At 46.0% G+C, this 17,604-nt stretch overlaps 1 protein-coding gene across 7 annotated transcripts; it reads right to left on the bottom strand.

The window, feature by feature from the left end:
• Positions 1–2,776: 2,776 nt before the first annotated feature.
• On the bottom strand, positions 2,777–17,323 carry LOC110487204 (partner and localizer of BRCA2). Of its 7 annotated transcripts, XM_036948823.1 has the most exons (15): positions 16,719–17,291; positions 16,449–16,522; positions 16,273–16,332; positions 15,919–16,102; positions 15,106–15,751; positions 9,203–9,723; positions 7,109–9,087; positions 6,847–6,999; positions 5,872–5,954; positions 5,490–5,639; positions 5,282–5,398; positions 4,801–4,888; positions 3,849–4,000; positions 3,537–3,739; positions 2,777–3,456 (listed from the first exon to the last, which is right to left on the bottom strand). In XM_036948823.1, exons 2-15 carry the CDS (start codon positions 16,494–16,496, stop codon positions 3,449–3,451), a joined length of 4,392 nt encoding a protein of 1,463 aa, XP_036804718.1. In that variant the 5' UTR covers positions 16,497–16,522; positions 16,719–17,291; the 3' UTR covers positions 2,777–3,448. The 7 variants fall into 7 exon arrangements, 5 of the variants coding, with proteins under 5 accessions (XP_036804718.1, XP_036804717.1, XP_036804721.1 ...); XM_036948822.1 differs by having other exon boundaries at positions 2,777–3,739; positions 16,719–17,226; XR_005036788.1 differs by lacking the exons at positions 2,777–3,456; positions 3,537–3,739; positions 5,872–5,954 and having other exon boundaries at positions 3,893–4,000; positions 16,719–17,318.
• Positions 17,324–17,604: the final 281 nt, after the last annotated feature.

Here is a 17,604-nt window from a genome sequence, read left to right as displayed (position 1 = left end):
TAGCAATTGAAAGGGAACACTTTGAAGATGGCATTTTTTCTTAAGTGAATTTTTGTATTAGAATTTTGTAACAGATTATGCACACATTCATTTGTTGTGGAAACACTATGTAAACATAAATTGAGATTTTAGTTCTGGGTTAACCAGTATTATGTAAACCAGAGGAGGCTAGTGGGAGGAGCTATAGAGCAACGGGCTCATTGTAATGGCTGGAATGGAATTAATGGAACAGTGTCAAACATGTTGTTTCCATAGGTTTGATACCGTTCCATTCATTCCATTCTAGCCATTACGATGAGCCGGTCCTCCTATAGCTCCTCATTCCTGGAAAATGTCACTTTCATAGGGTATAGAATAGTCTGATTATGCTGCGTTCAAAACAACTGGGAACTCGAAAATCTCAGACTTTGGTGCATTCAAGACAACTGGGAACTCTGAGAAAAAAATAGCTCAGACTGGGAAAAATCGGTTTGAACATCCAACTCAGAATTCCAAGTCGGAAACTCTGGCATCTTTCTAGAGCTCCGACTTTCCGACATGAAGATGTATTGATCACATCTTTACGAAAAATTATATCGTTGAGAGGGATGTGGCAAAAGGAATGGCAAATAAGTCTGGCTGCACAACCGATTGAAAAAAATACTGCATATTGAGAAATCGTGACTAAACTGAATTAAATGAAGAAACTATGACACAAAGATAAATGACAAAGAACGATAGTAAAAAGTTTTGGAGCACCTTCAATTACATTTTGGAAAAAAAAGGCAAACTCAGTTGAATTTTTCAATGAATCAGATGGCTCAGTCATCACAAAACCGACTGATAATGCCAACTACTTTAAAAAAAAATTTCATTGGCAAGATTGGAGGCAAATGGAGGCATAACATGACAACAACAAACGCTGACACTACACATACAAGTATATGTGACCAAATTGATGAAAGACAAGAACAGTAACTGAATTCCGTAAACTGAGTGTGAAGAGATGAAAAAAATATTGTTGTCTATCAACAATGACAAGCCACCGGGGTCTGACAACTTGGATGGAAAATGACAGAGGATAATAGCGGACGATATTGCCACTCCTATTTGCCATATCTTCAATTTAAGCCTACTAGAAAGTGTGTTCCCTCAGGCCTGGAGGGAAGCTAAAGTCAATCCGCCACCTAAACAATCCGCCACCAATTGTGCAAGTTCTCCCACTTAAAAAGATGAGAGGCCTGTAATTTTCATCATAGGTACACTTCAACTATGACAGACAAAATGAGAAAAAAAATCCAGAAAATCACATTGTAGGATTTTTTATGAATTTATTTGCAAATTATGGTGGAAAATAAGTATTTGGTCACCTACAAACAAGCAAGATTTCTGGCTCTCACAGACCTGTAACTTCTTCTTTAAGAGGCTCCTCTGTCCTCCACTCGTTACCTGTATTAATGGCACCTGCTTGAACTTGTTATCAGAATAAAAGACACCTGTCCACAACCTCAAACAGTCACACTCCAAACTCCACTATGGCCAAGACCAAAGAGCTGTCAAAGGACACCAGAAACAAAATTGTAGACCTGCACCAGGCTGGGAAGACTGAATCTGCAATAGGTAAGCAGCTTGGTTTGAAGAAATCAACTGTGGGAGCAATTATTAGGAAATGGAAGACATACAAGACCACTGATAATCTCCCTCGATCTGGGGCTCCACGCAAGATCTCACCCCGTGGGGTCAAAATGATCACAAGAATGGTGAGCAAAAATCCCAGAACCACACAGGGGGACCTAGTGAATGACCTGCAGAGAGCTGGGACCAAAGTAACAAAGCCTACCATCAGTAACACACTACGCCGCCAGGGACTCAAATCCTGCAGTGCCAGACGTGTCCCCCTGCTTAAAGCCAGTACATGTCCAGGCCCGTCTGAAGTTTGGTAGAGAGCATTTGGATGATCCAGAAGATTGGGAGAATGTCAAATGGTCAGATGAAACCAAAATATAACTTTTTGGTAAAAACTCAACTCGTTGTGTTTGGAGGACAAAGAATGTTGAGTTGCATCCAACGAACACCATATCTACTGTGAAGCATGGGGGTAGAAACATCATGCTTTGGGGCTGTTTTTCTGCAAAGGGACCAGGACGACTGATCCGTGTAAAGGAAAGAATGAATGGGGCCATGTATCGTGAGATTTTGAGTGAAAACCTCCTTCCATCAGCAAGGGCATTGAAGATGAAACGTGGCTCGGTCTTTCAGCATGACAATGATCCCAAACACACCGCCCGGGCAACGAAGAAGTGGCTTCGTAAGAAGCATTTCAAGGTCTTGGAGTGGCCTAGCCAGTCTCCAGATCTCAACCCCATAGAAAATCTTTGGAGGGAGTTGAAAGTCTGTGTTGCCCGGCAACAGCCCCAAAACATCACTGCTCTAGAGGAGATCTGCATGAAGGAATGGGCCAAAATACCAGCAAGTGTGTGAAAACCTTGTGAAGACTTACAGAAAACGTTTGACCTCTGTCATTGCCAACAAATGGTATATAACAAAGTATTGAGATAAACTTTTTTTATTGACCAAATACTTATTTTCCACCATAATTTGCAAATAAATTCATTAAAAATCCTACAATGTGATTTTCTGGATTTTTTTTTCTCTGTCATAGTTGAAGTGTACCTATGATGAAAATTACAAGCCTCATCTTTTTAAGTGGGAGAACTTGCACAATTGGTGGCTGACTAAATACTTTTTTGCCCCACTGTATATGTAGGAACATATGGAACAGACTCAGGCACCAGACAGTTGAACCATGTCATTTATATGTAGGAACATATGGAACAGACTCAGGAACCAAACAGTTGAACCATGTCATTTGGATGTGGTAGAAAGTGATTCAGAAGAATCAGAATCAAAATGTGATTCAGCACCAGAGGTCACGGTTGCAGGTGTTTACGACAAAGCAAGATCAATGTGTTACCCAGCTAACTTGCCTAAATATTCTGAAATAACTTGTTTTATAGAAATATATTAAGTGCATGGCATAATAAAACAACCAAAAACACATATCTAAGTTTAGCTTTCTTAATGAACCAGAAAATCAATAGTTATTTCTGGTTGCTTATCAAAGTTAGAGCGCTAACTCATTGTTCCTGCTATGTAGCAGACCCTTCTGGGCTGCATTCAGCAGGACACGTTGGACAACCTTCAGATAGAAATGTGTTTGGTAGAACAAACATACCTCTCTGGCATGTATAACAGTAGTTCAGAGTGGTCTGTAGTTGTTCAGAGTGCTCTACAGTGGTCTGTAGTTGTTCAGAGTGCTCTACAGTGGTCTGTAGTTGTTCAGAGTGGTCTATAGTGGTCTCTAGTAGTTCAGAGTGGTCTCTAGTTGTTCAGAGTGGTCTGTAGTTGTTCAGAGTGTTCTATAGTGGTCTGTAGTTGTTCAGAGTGTTCTATAGTGGTCTGTAGTTGTTCAGAGTGTTCTATAGTGGTCTGTACTTGTTCAGAGTGGTCTGTAGTTGTTCAGAGTGTTCTATAGTGGTCTGTAGTTGTTCAGAGTGGTCTGTAGCGGTGTAAGCAGACGTCTCCATTGAGGTGTGCTGTCAGGACAGTTCCCTGCGCCCCCCAACGGGCGAGCTGACACCCCAGCTCTGGGAACCAGACCCCCTGCTGGCCCTGACGCCCCCCAAGCTGCCACACACACACGGAGCCGGACCGGAAAACCCCAATCACACTGGATCCATGGACATCAACCTCCACCAGCCTAGGGAGAGAACACACACACAGAATAAACACACACCCACAAACGAGAGAGAGGTTAACACACAATTCCCTCTTCCTGCCAACTCTCCCTTTCCTCCTCCCCCTCTCACCTCCCGGTGCAGGCTTTGGGGAGGCCTAGTCTGGTTGCCAGGGCGACGGTGCCAGTCAGAGGGTTGGTGGCGACCAGCGAGAACAGAGCCCCTCCCTCTTCCTCCTCCACAGCACACAGGGACGGGTGTTGCAACAGGACAAACAGCACCCCCTGTAGGACGAACGGTGACATGACAAATCAAAATTCATTCAAAGTGCATTTCTCCAGGTCTCAACACACTTCACAAAAAAACACAAAAAAAACAACCAATAAAACAGGACAACATCATGACTGTACATACCATCACTATATCTACAAAGGTACCCCAGCACATTGACCCGGTACCAGTTCCCCGTGTATTTAGCCTCGTTATTGTTATGTAAATGTGCTGTTTTACTTTTTGATTTATTATTATTTATTTATTTTTTACTTTAGTTTATTTAGTAAATATTTTGATTAACTATTTCTTGAACAGCATTATTGGTTAAGGGCTTGTAAGTAAGCATTTCACGGTAAGATCTACACACCTGTTGTATTCGGCGTACGTCACAAATACAATTTGAGTTACACGTTGACTGTCTCAATTCTCTGTACTCTCACAATACACTTGTTCACTTCCCTTCATGGATTTAGAAGGAAAGTAGTGGACACTCCCTCTAACCCATGGATGGGTTATGGACAGTAAATGCTTTAAATGTGTGTGGGAGAGAGTGCACATAGAGAAAGGGCAGAGAATTGGGTGGTTTGGGACGCAGACACTGGGAGGTTTCGTAGGACAGAGTGGGACATGACAACCTGATCACTATTCAGTCAAGGTGGGTGGAGGCTGTTGGTTAGACATGGGGAATGACATGGTGAGAACACAAACACACGAAGATCAGAAACTCTCCCATGTCCTGTAGGTTCTCTCACACATTATAGTAGGAACGAACACACTCTTTCTGGTACAGATACTACACACACACACTCACGCAGAGGGAGTATCCTCGGAGGCAGGTCGTATCCGTGAAACCATCTCCCAGATTGATGCTCCGCAGCAGCTGCCCCGTCGTCACGTTCCTGTCACACACACACACACACACACGCACACACGAGCAGTTAACGGAGAAGATTCTCATTCAACTGTAAACAGGCTTGAGAAGGCATTTAGCAGATGGCTCTTATCCAGAGAGAGACTTACAGTCAGTGCATTCCACTAAGATAGGTGAGACAAGCACACATTAGTCATTGGAAGTAAAAGCGTTCCTTGATAAAGCAGCTGTCTACAAAACCAGTGTAAAGTGTCTTTGAAAACCTTTCAATTAGAGCATCCTGGTCCCGGGGACCTAAAGAGGTGTTTTTGCCCTAGAACGACACCACTTATTAAAATTATTATTAAAATAACCACAAGGGTGCCACCGTTTAGGTCCCCAGCACCAGGAAGCACTGAATTAGCTACGTTCTTTTGCTCACCACAGAACAACATGTCCTCCGTGGGTTGAGCCAATCAGAGCGTCAGTCTGTCCCTCCACCGCCGCCACGGTCTGCACGCGCTCAGTAGGACAGACCAAAGACAGGCAGGCCTGCAGCCTGAGAGAGGTCAGAAAGACAGAGATAGAGTACACACACACACAGCATTAACCATGCCAGACGACAGAAGACCCTGGTCACCCATGGTTACCTGCCATCCTGTGTCAGTGTGTAGACCTGCAGCGGGGTTGTGGCGACAGAGTAGGAGGAGCTAACCAGCCTTCGGTTGGACATGCCCACCACCATGTGGATCTCCCCCTCACACAGCACCGCCTGGGACAGACTGGAGCAGCACAGTACCCTACACACACAGAGATACATGTGCGCAGACACACACAAATATTAATATAAACATTTACAGACGCATGAACACAGAGACTGACAAGCAAAGAAGAAGAGAAAGAAGAACCGGGAAGAAAAAGAGGGATGGGGGAGTGGTAGCAGTATGTGTGTGGGGTGGGGGAGTGGTAGCAGTATGTGTGTGGGATGGGGGAGTGGTAGCAGTATGTGTGTGTGGCGGGGGGGTGTAGTACCTGGCCTCTCTGATTTCCAGCTGGCCCAGAGTCACACACAGAAGCCCAGGAGCGTCCGACACAGGAAACACTGACATCACTGACTTAAACACACACACACATACAATGTACACTCACTGGACAGTTTATTAGGTACACCTATCTAGTATCGGTCACCTCCAGAACAGCTTGAATTTTGGGGGGGTTTTCAACAAGGTGTGGGAAACGTTCCACAGGGACGTTGGTCCATGCTGATGTGATGTCATCACGCAGTTGCTGCTGATTGGACGGCAGTACATTCATGCTACCAACATCTCATCCCACAGATGCTCTACAGGGTTGAGGTCTGGGGACTGACCAGGCCACTCAAGTAAACTGAAGTCGCTGTTCCAGGTGATGCTTTTCCACTCCTCTCATCCAGTGTTGGTGACGGCGTGCCCACTGGAGCCTCTTCTTCTTGGTTTTAGCTGATAGGAGTGGACCCCGGTGTGGTCGTCTGCTGCAATAGCCAATCAATGACAAGGATCCATGAGTTGTGTGTTCTGAGATGCCGTTCTGCTCCGTTATTTGTCTGTTTGTGGCCAGCCTGTTAGCTTGCACGGTTCCTTTCACTCTCCTCCTCATTCAAGGGTTTTTCTTTATTTGTACTATTTTCTACATTGTAGAATAATAGTGAAGACATCAAAACTATGAAATGGCAAGAGTGTGCAAAGCTGTCATCAAGGCAAAGGGTTGATACTTTGAAGAATTTCAAAAATAAAATATTTTTGTTTATATTGATCTGTTTAACACTTTTTTTGGTTACTAGATGATTCCATATTTGTTATGTCCTAGTTTTGATGTCTTCACTAAAGAAAGGAAAACTCTTGAATGAGTCCAAACCTTTGACTAATACACAGCTGTTACACACACACTCATTAAACACAGAAACACCCATGAACAATATAAACTCACAGTTGTTACACACACACACAAAGACACACAACACAAAGTTACTTCTATGAAGGTCCAGGTGTGGAGTCGTCTCCAGTGTGGGGGGTTGTTCTGACCCCAAACACACACCTCCCACTCTTCTGCCACCGCTACACATACACCTACTGACAACCACGACACACAGCAGACATCCACCAGGCTGCCTCCTGCAGGGGCCTAGACACACACACACACACATTATTATTACACACACAGACATTCTCTGAAGTGAGTGGTGACATGGATGTTGAAATACACAACAATGGCTTGTCATCACAGTATTGACCTTCAGTGTGTGAGAGAGCTTTAAGACACCCTCCTCTGTCATCCCATCCCTCCTCTTCTCCTCTTTTTTCCTCAACGCTCTCTCCTCCTCTCCCTCTCCTCTCTCCTCGGTGGCCTGTCTGGTTGAGTGGAGAGAGGGAGCTGGCTGGCGAAGAAGCTGGATAGGGGGCGATGGAGGGGGTGTATTTGGGGTTGGAGGGAGAGATTGAGGCAGTAGTAGAGGAGTGGGAGGGAGCAAAAGTTGGGGCAGGGAATCAACCAGGCTGGGGTGGCAGAGAGCGAGGGAGGGAGGGGAGGAGGAGAGAGGGATGATTGGAGATGGGCAGGGAGAGAGGGAGGGAGGAGAGAGGGCTTGGGTGGAGGGACTAGAGGGGAAGGGGAGGGTCAGAGTAGGGGGACAGGGAGAGCAGGAGAGGGGGAGGGTCAGAGTGGGAGGGCAGGAGAGGGTCAGAGTGGGGCGGCAGGGAGGGCAGGAGAGAGGGAGGGTCAGAGTGGGGGGGCAGGAGAGGATGTGAGTCACCGCCTCTAAAGAAGGTAATGGGGGGCTGTCAGGGAGGGAGAGGGGTATGTTGGGGTTAGGGGTCAAGGGGCTAGGGGTCATCCCTAAGGAAGGTAAGGGGGGAATGGAGGAGAGGGAAAGGGTGTGTCCGTGAGGGGTGTGGCTGGTTAGGGAGGGGCTAAGGAGGAGCAGGGAAGGGCTGGGGGGGACAGCACACTCTGCATCTGTCTCCGTCCGGAGGGAAGGGCACTCAGTAGTGCACACGGAAGGACATTTGGTAAGGCACTCGACAGGGAACTCCGTAGGGCACGGAGAAAGGCATTTAGTCTTTGTGTGGAAGGATGGACACTCGGGAGGGCACTCGGTCTTGGTTTCAGTTTGAAGGGAAGGGCACTCAGTAGTGAGTCGGCCTGTCTGCTGGTCTACTGAAGGAAAGTCTATAGACTGGCCTACTAAAACGGTAAGCTGATGGCCTACAGGCTGGTCTACGGGGTGGTCTGTAGACTGATGGCCAGTAGGCTGGTCTACGGGTTGGTCTGTAGACTGATGGCCAGTAGGCTGGTCTACGGGTTGGTCTGTAGACTGATGGCCAATAGGCTGGTCTACAGGGTGGTCTGTAGACTGATGGCCAGTAGGCTGGTCTGTAGACTGATGGCCTATAGGCTGGCCTACAGAGTGGTCTATAGACTGATGGCCAGTAGGCTGGTCTACGGGTTGGTCTATAGACTGATGGCCAGTAGGCTGGTCTACGGGGTGGTCTGTAGACTGATGGCCAGTAGGCTGGTCTACGGGTTGGTCTGTAGACTGATGGCCAATAGGCTGGTCTACGGGTTGGTCTGTAGACTGATGGCCAATAGGCTGGTCTACAGGAAGGTCTGTAGACTGATGGCCAGTAGGCTGGTCTGTAGACTGATGGCCTATAGGCTGGTCTACAGGGTGGTCTGTAGACTGATGGCCAGTAGGCTGGTCTACAAGGTGGTCTGTAGACTGATGGCCAGTAGGCTGGTCTACAAGGTGGTCTGTAAACTGGCAAACTGAATGGTACTCCGAATGGAGGTCTGTAGAATGGTCTAGTGCGTCTGTAGACTGCTGGCCTATAGGGTGGTCTATAAGATGCTGGCCTAAAGATCTGTCTATAGACTGTTCTACCGGAGTGACGCAGTCTGTGACAGGAGGGGTGAGGCTGAGAGGGAGGGGCTCAGGCGTAGGCGCTTTAGACATCTGACCGCCTGTGTCGCCGTGGAGACCGTGGACCGAGCCTCTGTTGCGGCGACGACGCATGTTGTAAGGTGAGAAGGGTTCCGGTTCGGCAACGGCAGACGAGGCGCGAAGCTTCTGGAGCTTTAGCTGTCCGAACTGGTCGTCGGGGAGATGGAAATCCTGGAGGTCAAAGGTTGAGATGACGCGGCCCAGACTCCCAGGGTGCACTGCTGGTCCTCCAGGGGAGAGGGAGGAGGGCAGAAGGAGAGACCACACACTCTCTACACACACACACACACACACAGAACAAGAGTGAAAGGATGAAAAAGTTAGCTGATAATTGAAGTCACAGTGAAGTGTAACAGCCTTCAGATACACCACACGGCTCAGTCCCACCTTTGCTCTGCTTTGCTGTGTGAATGAGGGGAGAGACACAGCTCCTTCTGAAGATGGGATAAAGCTGTTCCTCCACACCTCCAGAGAGAGGCCAGCGCTCCGTACATCCACCCCCAGGGAGAGGCTGTGAGGCTGGGCTAATAGCGGCCGGGGTCTGGGTGTTGTCTGGGACTGGTGCTGGAGGATCCGAGTCCAAACTTAGAGAGCGGCCCAGTTTCGGCCTCCTTCCTCTCCTCCTCCGGCCTCTGATAGGCCGAACACTGCAGGCTCTGGAGGGTAAACTCTCACTCTGATTGGTCCCTGACTCAGCGGTAAGCATCTGATTGGCTGATGGCTCCTCGACCGGTGTGCGATTGGTCGGTGAGTTTGAGGTCAGTTGACTGGAGCACTGGCGGTGATTGGAGGGTTGTGCTAGTGATTCGGAGTGTGAAGTTGAGAGTGAGTGTGTGTTAGACATCCGGACCTTGCTCCTTCTGTGGTGCCCCCTGTTGAGTTGGTTCAGAATGACAGCCTGCAGGTCTCTGAAAGTAGCATTAACAAAACACCTTACATTAGATTTGTGAACCGCAGACAAGACGGAGCAGGCTCACACGGAACACCCTCACATTCAAATTACTGAGACGGCGTTTTGTTGGTGGTGGCGGAAAACGCTAAATGATGGAATTTCACGTGGACGAATGATTATGCATCCCTCCAATTGAGTTCCAGACACGTAAAGAATCTTTACAACGGCGCTATTATGGTGGCCACAATGCTTTAGATAGGCATTTCCTTTGGTTTACCTAATATACAGTGCATTCATCAAGTATACAGACCCCTGGACTTTTAACACTTTGTGTTACGTTACAGCTAGAGTTGAAACTGTGTGAACATTTCATATCACCATTATAGTGACCAAAATGATGACGGTTATCTGTATTATCAGTATTATCGCGGTTATCAGTATTATCGCGATATTGTTAAGATGTGCTGGAAATGTTGAAAAAGTAGTGATACACTGAAATCATTTCACCAAGTTTTATACTGAAAACCAACAAACAAATACAATTATCAGCACTATGCACTTTAAAATAATATCATTAACATTAAAGATGGCGCCACCAAGTTTCCTTAGTGCAGGTTTTAATGAACACAACCTTAAGCAACACAAGTAAAGCAATGTACATGTCAGAACAATACAACCATATGTAAACCCATCCAATGTACATGTCAGAACAATACAACCATATGTAAACACATCCAATGTACATGTCAGAACAATACAACCATATGTAAACACATCCAATGTGCATGTCAGAACAATACAACCATATGTAAACACATCCAATGTGCATGTCAGAACAATACAACCATATGTAAACCCATCCAATGTGCATGTCAGAACAATACAACCATATGTAAACACATCCAATGTGCATGTCAGAACAATACAACCATATGTAAACACATCCAATGTGCATGTCAGAACAATACAACCATATGTCAACACATCCAATGTGCATGTCAGAACAATACAACCATATGTAAACACATCCAATGTGCATGTCAGAACAATACAACCATATGTAAACACATCCAATGTGCAGGTGATGACATTAACATAACACAATATCTAAACAAATCAAACGAACAACACTGATTGTTTATCTCTTCTCGCCTTCATATAGAAACAAGGTGCTGCTGGCCTAACATCCTGTATGTCTGTTCTCTCCTTCATACAGAAACAAGGTGCTGCTGGCCTAACATCCAGTATGTCTGTTCTCTCCTTCATATAGAAACAAGGTGCTGCTGGCCTAACATCCAGTATGTCTGTTCTCTCCTTCATATAGAAACAAGGTGCTGCTGGTCTAACATCCTGTATGTCTGTTCTCTCCTTCATATAGAAACAAGGTGCTGCTGGCCTAACATCCAGTATGTCTGTTCTCTCCTTCATATAGAAACAAGGTGCTGCTGGTCTAACATCCTGTATGTCTGTTCTCTCCTTCATATAGAAACAAGGTGCTGCTGGTCTAACATCCAGTATGTCTGTTCTCTCCTTCATATAGAAACAAGGTGCTGCTGGCCTAACATCCAGTATGTCTGTTCTCTCCTTCATATAGAAACAAGGTGCTGCTGGTCTAACATCCTGTATGTCTGTTCTCTCCTTCATATAGAAACAAGGTGCTGCTGGTCTAACATCCAGTATGTCTGTTCTCTCCTTCATATAGAAACAAGGTGCTGCTGGCCTAACATCCAGTATGTCTGTTCTCTCCTTCATATAGAAACAAGGTGCTGCTGGCCTAACATCCAGTATGTCTGTTCTCTCCTTCATATAGAAACAAGGTGCTGCTGGCCTAACATCCTGTATGTCTGTTCTCTCCTTCATATAGAAACAAGGTGCTGCTGGCCTAACATCCAGTATGTCTGTTCTCTCCTTCATATAGAAACAAGGTGCTGCTGGTCTAACATCCTGTATGTCTGTTCTCTCCTTCATATAGAAACAAGGTGCTGCTGGTCTAACATCCAGTATGTCTGTTCTCTCCTTCATATAGAAACAAGGTGCTGCTGGCCTAACATCCAGTATGTCTGTTCTCTCCTTCATATAGAAACAAGGTGCTGCTGGCCTAACATCCTGTATGTCTGTTCTCTCCTTCATATAGAAACAAGGTGCTCCTGGCCTAACATCCAGTATGTCTGTTCTCTCCTTCATATAGAAACAAGGTGCTGCTGGTCTAACATCCTGTATGTCTGTTCTCTCCTTGATATAGAAACAAGGTGCTGCTGGCCTAACATCCTGTATGTCTGTTCTCTCCTTCATATAGAAACAAGGTGCTGCTGGTCTAACATCCTGTATGTCTGTTCTCTCCTTCATATAGAAACAAGGTGCTGCTGGTCTAACATCCTGTATGTCTGTTCTCTCCTTCATATAGAAACAAGGTGCTGCTGGCCTAACATCCTGTATGTCTGTTCTCTCCTTCATATAGAAACTAGGTGCTGCTGGCCTAACATCCTGTATGTCTGTTCTCTCCTTCATATAGAAACAAGGTGCTGCTGGCCTAACATCCTGTATGTCTGTTCTCTCCTTCATATAGAAACAAGATGCTGCTGGTCTAACATCCTGTATGTCTGTTCTCTCCTTCATATAGAAACAAGGTGCTGCTGGCCTAACATCCTGTATGTCTGTTCTCTCCTTCATATAGAAACAAGGTGCTGCTGGCCTAACATCCTGTATGTCTGTTCTCTCCTTCATATAGAAACAAGGTGCTGCTGGCCTAACATCCTGTATGTCTGTTCTCTCCTTCATATAGAAACAAGATGCTGCTGGTCTAACATCCTGTATGTCTGTTCTCTCCTTCATATAGAAACAAGGTGCTGCTGGCCTAACATCCTGTATGTCTGTTCTCTCCTTCATATAGAAACAAGGTGCTGCTGGCCTAACATCCTGTATGTCTGTTCTCTCCTTCATATAGAAACAAGGTGCTGCTGGCCTAACATCCTGTATGTCTGTTCTCTCCTTCATATAGAAACAAGGTGCTGCTGGCTTAACATCCTGCATCTTTGTTCACTTGAAACTGAAATGTAAAAATGTCAACATATTTACTTCGTCCTGTTTAAATAGGGATCTGCAAGGGGAGACAAAGTGCTCGCTGGCACTGAACACTCTCTCTGACTGCTGGTTGCTGCGATGCATAAAAGCTTCCTGGCAACCCTGGCAAGGCGAGGCAGCTCTGATGCAGAACCTCTCCACTACACCAGTGGATCCTCTTCAGCTGGAATGGGTGGCAGAGACAGGTAGACCTTGATCTCTTCTTTCACTCTGTCTTCTGGGGAGGTCAGAATCTGACCCTCTTCACCTCTCTGCTGCCTTGTTGAGGTAATCCTTCTCAGCAACCCAGCCAGGCCTTTCCCCCCCGATGCCGCTGTGGGGGTGGTGGTGGAGGCGCTGCTGGTGCTTTGTGGTTATTCCCTGACTTGTACAGCTGTCAGCTTCAAAGCCTCCTGGACACAGCGGTCAGTGTCAACGTTTGCAGCCTCAGGCTCATCTAACAAGCTCCTTTTGAAGCAGGGGTCAATGAAACAAGCCATGTGCATGACTCTCTTTGCCTTCTCTGTGGATGTTGTTAAGGTCTTCTCTCATTACCCTTTTCATCTCCTTAGTCAGGGACGGCTCCGTATCCGTTTCCACCAGAACAGGTGATGTGGTCCAGGACATATTCTCAAAAAAACTCTGATGTTGTGAGCAGAGTGATCTTCTGGGAAGAACTGTGTTTCCAGGCAGTTTGATTCCAGTTGCCAGTCTGGGGTGAGGTAATGGATAACTGAAGCTGATGTAGGGTTGACCACCCCCACTTTCACTGGTCCAGAGGTCAGTAGTTGCAGCAAACCATGTGCCTTGAGCCAAACTTTTTCCAACATCGGCTTTAACCTGGTTGTACAGGTTTGGGATTTCAGTCTTGGAAAATAATGTTGGTGATGGCACTTTTGTCGTGGGGCACAGCAACCTTCATCAGCCTCAGAAAGCCAGGCCTCTCAACACTATGAAATGGCATCATGTCCTTTGCAATGTAATATGAAAGGGCTGCAGTGAGGTCTTGAGCATGTGTTGATGTGGCTGCATAAGCAGCCTGCCTTTTAAATGGTTACTGGAGTGTCTGTGTCACAACTGTAGATGAGGAGGGACCAGTAGCATCACTGGGTTTGCTGCACGACCCTCTGTAAACAAGGGAATAACACATGTATTATTATTATTATTATTATTATTATTATTATTATTATTATGTGTTAGATTATAATTATAAACTCACACAGTCTATCTTCTGTGTTGCATTTGAGTATATGCAATGACCCCATTCACAATTGACATAAATACAAATGAGTCTTAAGAGGACAGTGATAGTAATTGCAGTGAGCCCAACAATTGACCTAAATACAGGAGTCTTGTATTGGAGTCTATAGTGTTTAACCTGTTATAACAATCTAACAACCAAGTCGTCGACTGACGGATTTTAAATGAACAAAACATGTTGTTTGGGTGACTAAACTACAGAACGCGTTATCGTGTGCAATGGGAGAATAGTCTGCAGACACACGACCCATACAGCAGATCAACGTGTTTTTACAGGACTAGGTAACACTGAACGCTTCAGTTTACATTATTGACAAGCTATTAGCAAGTTAGACCAACCATGACATATCCCCCAACCCCAAAGTCCCCACATCATGCATTGAGCTAAAAGTTAACTTACCTTGCATTCGCTATAAAGTAGTGGGTGATGGTCACGAAGATGACTCGAGAGATTTGAAGTGTTGCCACCTTTGGCAGCAATTATTTTGTTGCATGTTCTGCAGACAGGGTGACCATTTTCGATTAAGTTTCCCTCAGCACTCAGGGGAAAACCCTAAATACAACCACAGTTCAGATTTGGTCCTCTTAGAAGGCTGAAAAATCTCCAGAGCGCCATCACTGCCTTCCGCCATGGTTTCACACAAAACCAAACCCGCGTTGCATCAGACTTCTGCAAGCCGCGGTAATCAAACACAGTTTTAATCAGAATATACATTTGAAACGATAATACTAATCGCGGGGAATTTTATCGTGGTTAAATCGTGAAACCAGTAACCATTTAATCCCTAGCTACAGCCTTATTCTAAAATTTATTAAATGGGGGCCATGACACAAATGTAAAAATCATATCAAACATTCTTCCTCCCGATTAAATGTATGTGTGAGAATTGCCAGAACAATCAGAGATACCAAAAATATATATTGGTCCCACCCTGGCGTGGAATCACCCAGGCAACCTGTGGATCTGAGACGAAGGCATGCGTCGCCGTCTAGTGGTTCTGAAGTAGTACTCAACAATAGAGTACAATACAATACAATCAAGTATAAAAACAACAGATGTTAAAAGGTGACCACTAACCTGTGGCTCTGTGAAGAGGCCATGCGTCTTGTGGTTCTGATGTAGTATTCTACTGGGAACGGCAGACCTTCCACCAGGGTGCACGAGTCCAGGACTCGCCCAGTGTTACACAACCCAACAGCCCCTAACACGGAGACTCCCACAGCTCCTGAATCACTTCCCTCTTCTCTCTCATTCTCTCCATCTCTCCTCAGAGAAGGAAGGGGTGAACCGATCTCCTTCTGTCCATATGTCCTCTGTTCTTCTCTCTCCTCTCCATCGCTCTGTTTCATTGCCTCTTTATCTGGAATTTCCCTCTCATTCTCCTCCCTCTCTAGCTCTTTCTTTACACCCTCCTTCTCTTCCTCCATATTTCTCTTCTCTCCATCCTCTTCTTTCTCTGTTTGTGCTTCCAGCTCCAGCCCATCCTCGCTGGTCTCAGTGTCGTACCTCCCCCCTGCCCCCTCGCCGCCCTGGACCCTCCCCGTCCGCTCCCAGCGCAGCCGGCTTCTCCGTGACCTCAGCCGGAGGGAGTGGCTTCGTCTGTGAGGGTTAAGGTCAGGTGTCCGAGGGCAAGAGTCATCGACAGGGAGGAGGAAGCGGATGGACGGACTCCTCCGCCTGGGGTTCTCAGATTCCACCGGACACGATGCCGCCACAGTCGAGTCTGCACACATACACACACAGTACAATGTCATTTCCAATACACATTACAACCTGAATACAACCTGAACACACACACTACAACCTTAATAATATAATAGTGGTAAACTCAAATTTGCTAACATCACATTTTTTTTTTTTTTACAGCACTTCTAATACGGGCAGACTGACCTCCAGCGGGGCCTGGTGGTGAGGCCGAACCTGGGGCTGTCCTAGCAGGGCTACCAAGTGAGAGGGGAGGTAGAGCTGGGTTGGGAAAGGTGCTGGCAGGGACTGGGTCTGTCTGGTCCTGGAGGTTCTGCTCAGAGATCCGACTCCTCACATGCTTCCGCACGGCATCTGAACGCTCAGCTCGCTGTGTGTGTGTGTGTATAGGGGGGATAATGTACATCAATGTTGTCAAACGCGTGCAGTACTACACAACACAGGTATCAGTCATGGTTGTGGTACTTACTACACACACATACATAGCCCCCCCCCCCCACACACACACCAGTTACCACCTTTACACACCATATCTCTCACCTGTAATCTCCGAACTGTCCTGGAGTACTCCCTCTGTAGCAGGGCCAGTTTCTGCCTCAACTGGGGAGGGACACACACACACTTATCATGCTACTTGAGAAGGAAGATAAGCCTAGCTACATTACATTTTAAGACCGCTTACACAAGGCCCTACTATATGTAAACAATACACCTACCTCCTCCTTGTCATCGCAATGGAGCACGCGCTCCAAATTATCCTCCATTCTTGTCACGCGATCCTAACGGTCACCTTTGACAGTTAGCGAGAGGTTTTCCAAAAAAAAAAACTATAGATTTAGCAAGTGAACAAGAATCATAGCTAGCGTTAGCTGACAAACTAGCTAGTTAGCTAACTAGTGTTAGCTGACAAACTACTGCAACGTTAACTAACGTTACCTCACATTTTCAGAATAGTAGCTAGTAGCTAATTATTTGATAAAACGTACCATTCAAAGCCATTTGTTTCTGTAGTTATCGGCGTCAATATGCTAGCTAGTCACGTTTTTTTGAAGGGGGCAGGAAGGAATCCAATCCAGTCGCTGTTTTTTCTGGTTCAATCAATGAACAAAGCAGACCAGACCCAGCTGCTATCGCATTGGTGTCTATGGGAGCGCCACCCAGACCGTAAATTGATACTTTTTTAAAACGGCCTCAGTGAACTCTATTTTATTTATCCACCATTTTTGTCCAAACTCTCCCGCGAGTTCACGGTCCAGACAAGACCAATCGATAACCGAAAAAAAAATGCAACAGCCGGTTGACTGACTGCTTCTCAGAAGGAAGGCTGGCGAGGGTGGGTTATATCTTCTTCTTTGGTATCATGGCGTTCACACATTTTGTTTGTGGATGCCGCCACCTACTGTGCGATAGTGTGTGTTCAATCACGTTACATTTATGATACAAACAGAGGGAGAAAAAAATTGGCCACCAACCAGCCCGACACCTGTATACCACAGAGGAGGCTGGTTGGAGGAGCTATAGGAGGACGGGCTCATTGTAATGGCTGGAATGGAATACATGGGACGTTATCAAACATATACAAACCATAGCTGTGTTTGAATACTACACAATGAGTACATACTATTAGTTCATTTTAGTACACTGTAACCGAACGGTATCCTTTCAGTTGAGTACTAGCGCTTCACCTGTCTACCGGAAGTTGATGCTGTTGCTATGCAACTTCTTGCTAGCTTGTTGGCATAAAAAATAACTAGCTGAAATTTTACGATTTTGGTGTGTTTGTAAATTCAATCTGGAGTGCCAGAGTGAGCTCTGGGCCTTTTTGTAAATCAGGAGTAAGGTTCTGACCTCACGAGTTCTGACCTCACAATG

The sequence above is a fragment of the Oncorhynchus mykiss genome, chromosome 17 (assembly GCF_013265735.2).
Source record: "Oncorhynchus mykiss isolate Arlee chromosome 17, USDA_OmykA_1.1, whole genome shotgun sequence".
Lineage (NCBI taxonomy): Eukaryota > Metazoa > Chordata > Actinopteri > Salmoniformes > Salmonidae > Oncorhynchus > Oncorhynchus mykiss.
This window is presented reverse-complemented; position numbering and strand designations above follow the sequence as displayed.

Bases quoted from the DNA above. Each gene is read 5' to 3' on its own strand.
- LOC110487204 (XM_036948823.1), bottom strand. From the start codon at position 16,496: ATGGAGGATAATTTGGAGCGCGTGCTCCATTGCGATGACAAGGAGGAG. The intron at 16,333-16,448 runs GTAGGTGTATTG...GTCCCTCCCCAG, and splicing joins ATTGCGATGACAAGGAGGAG to TTGAGGCAGAAACTGGCCCT. The intron at 5,399-5,489 runs GTAACCATGGGT...GACCTCTCTCAG, and splicing joins ACACTGACACAGGATGGCAG to GCTGCAGGCCTGCCTGTCTT.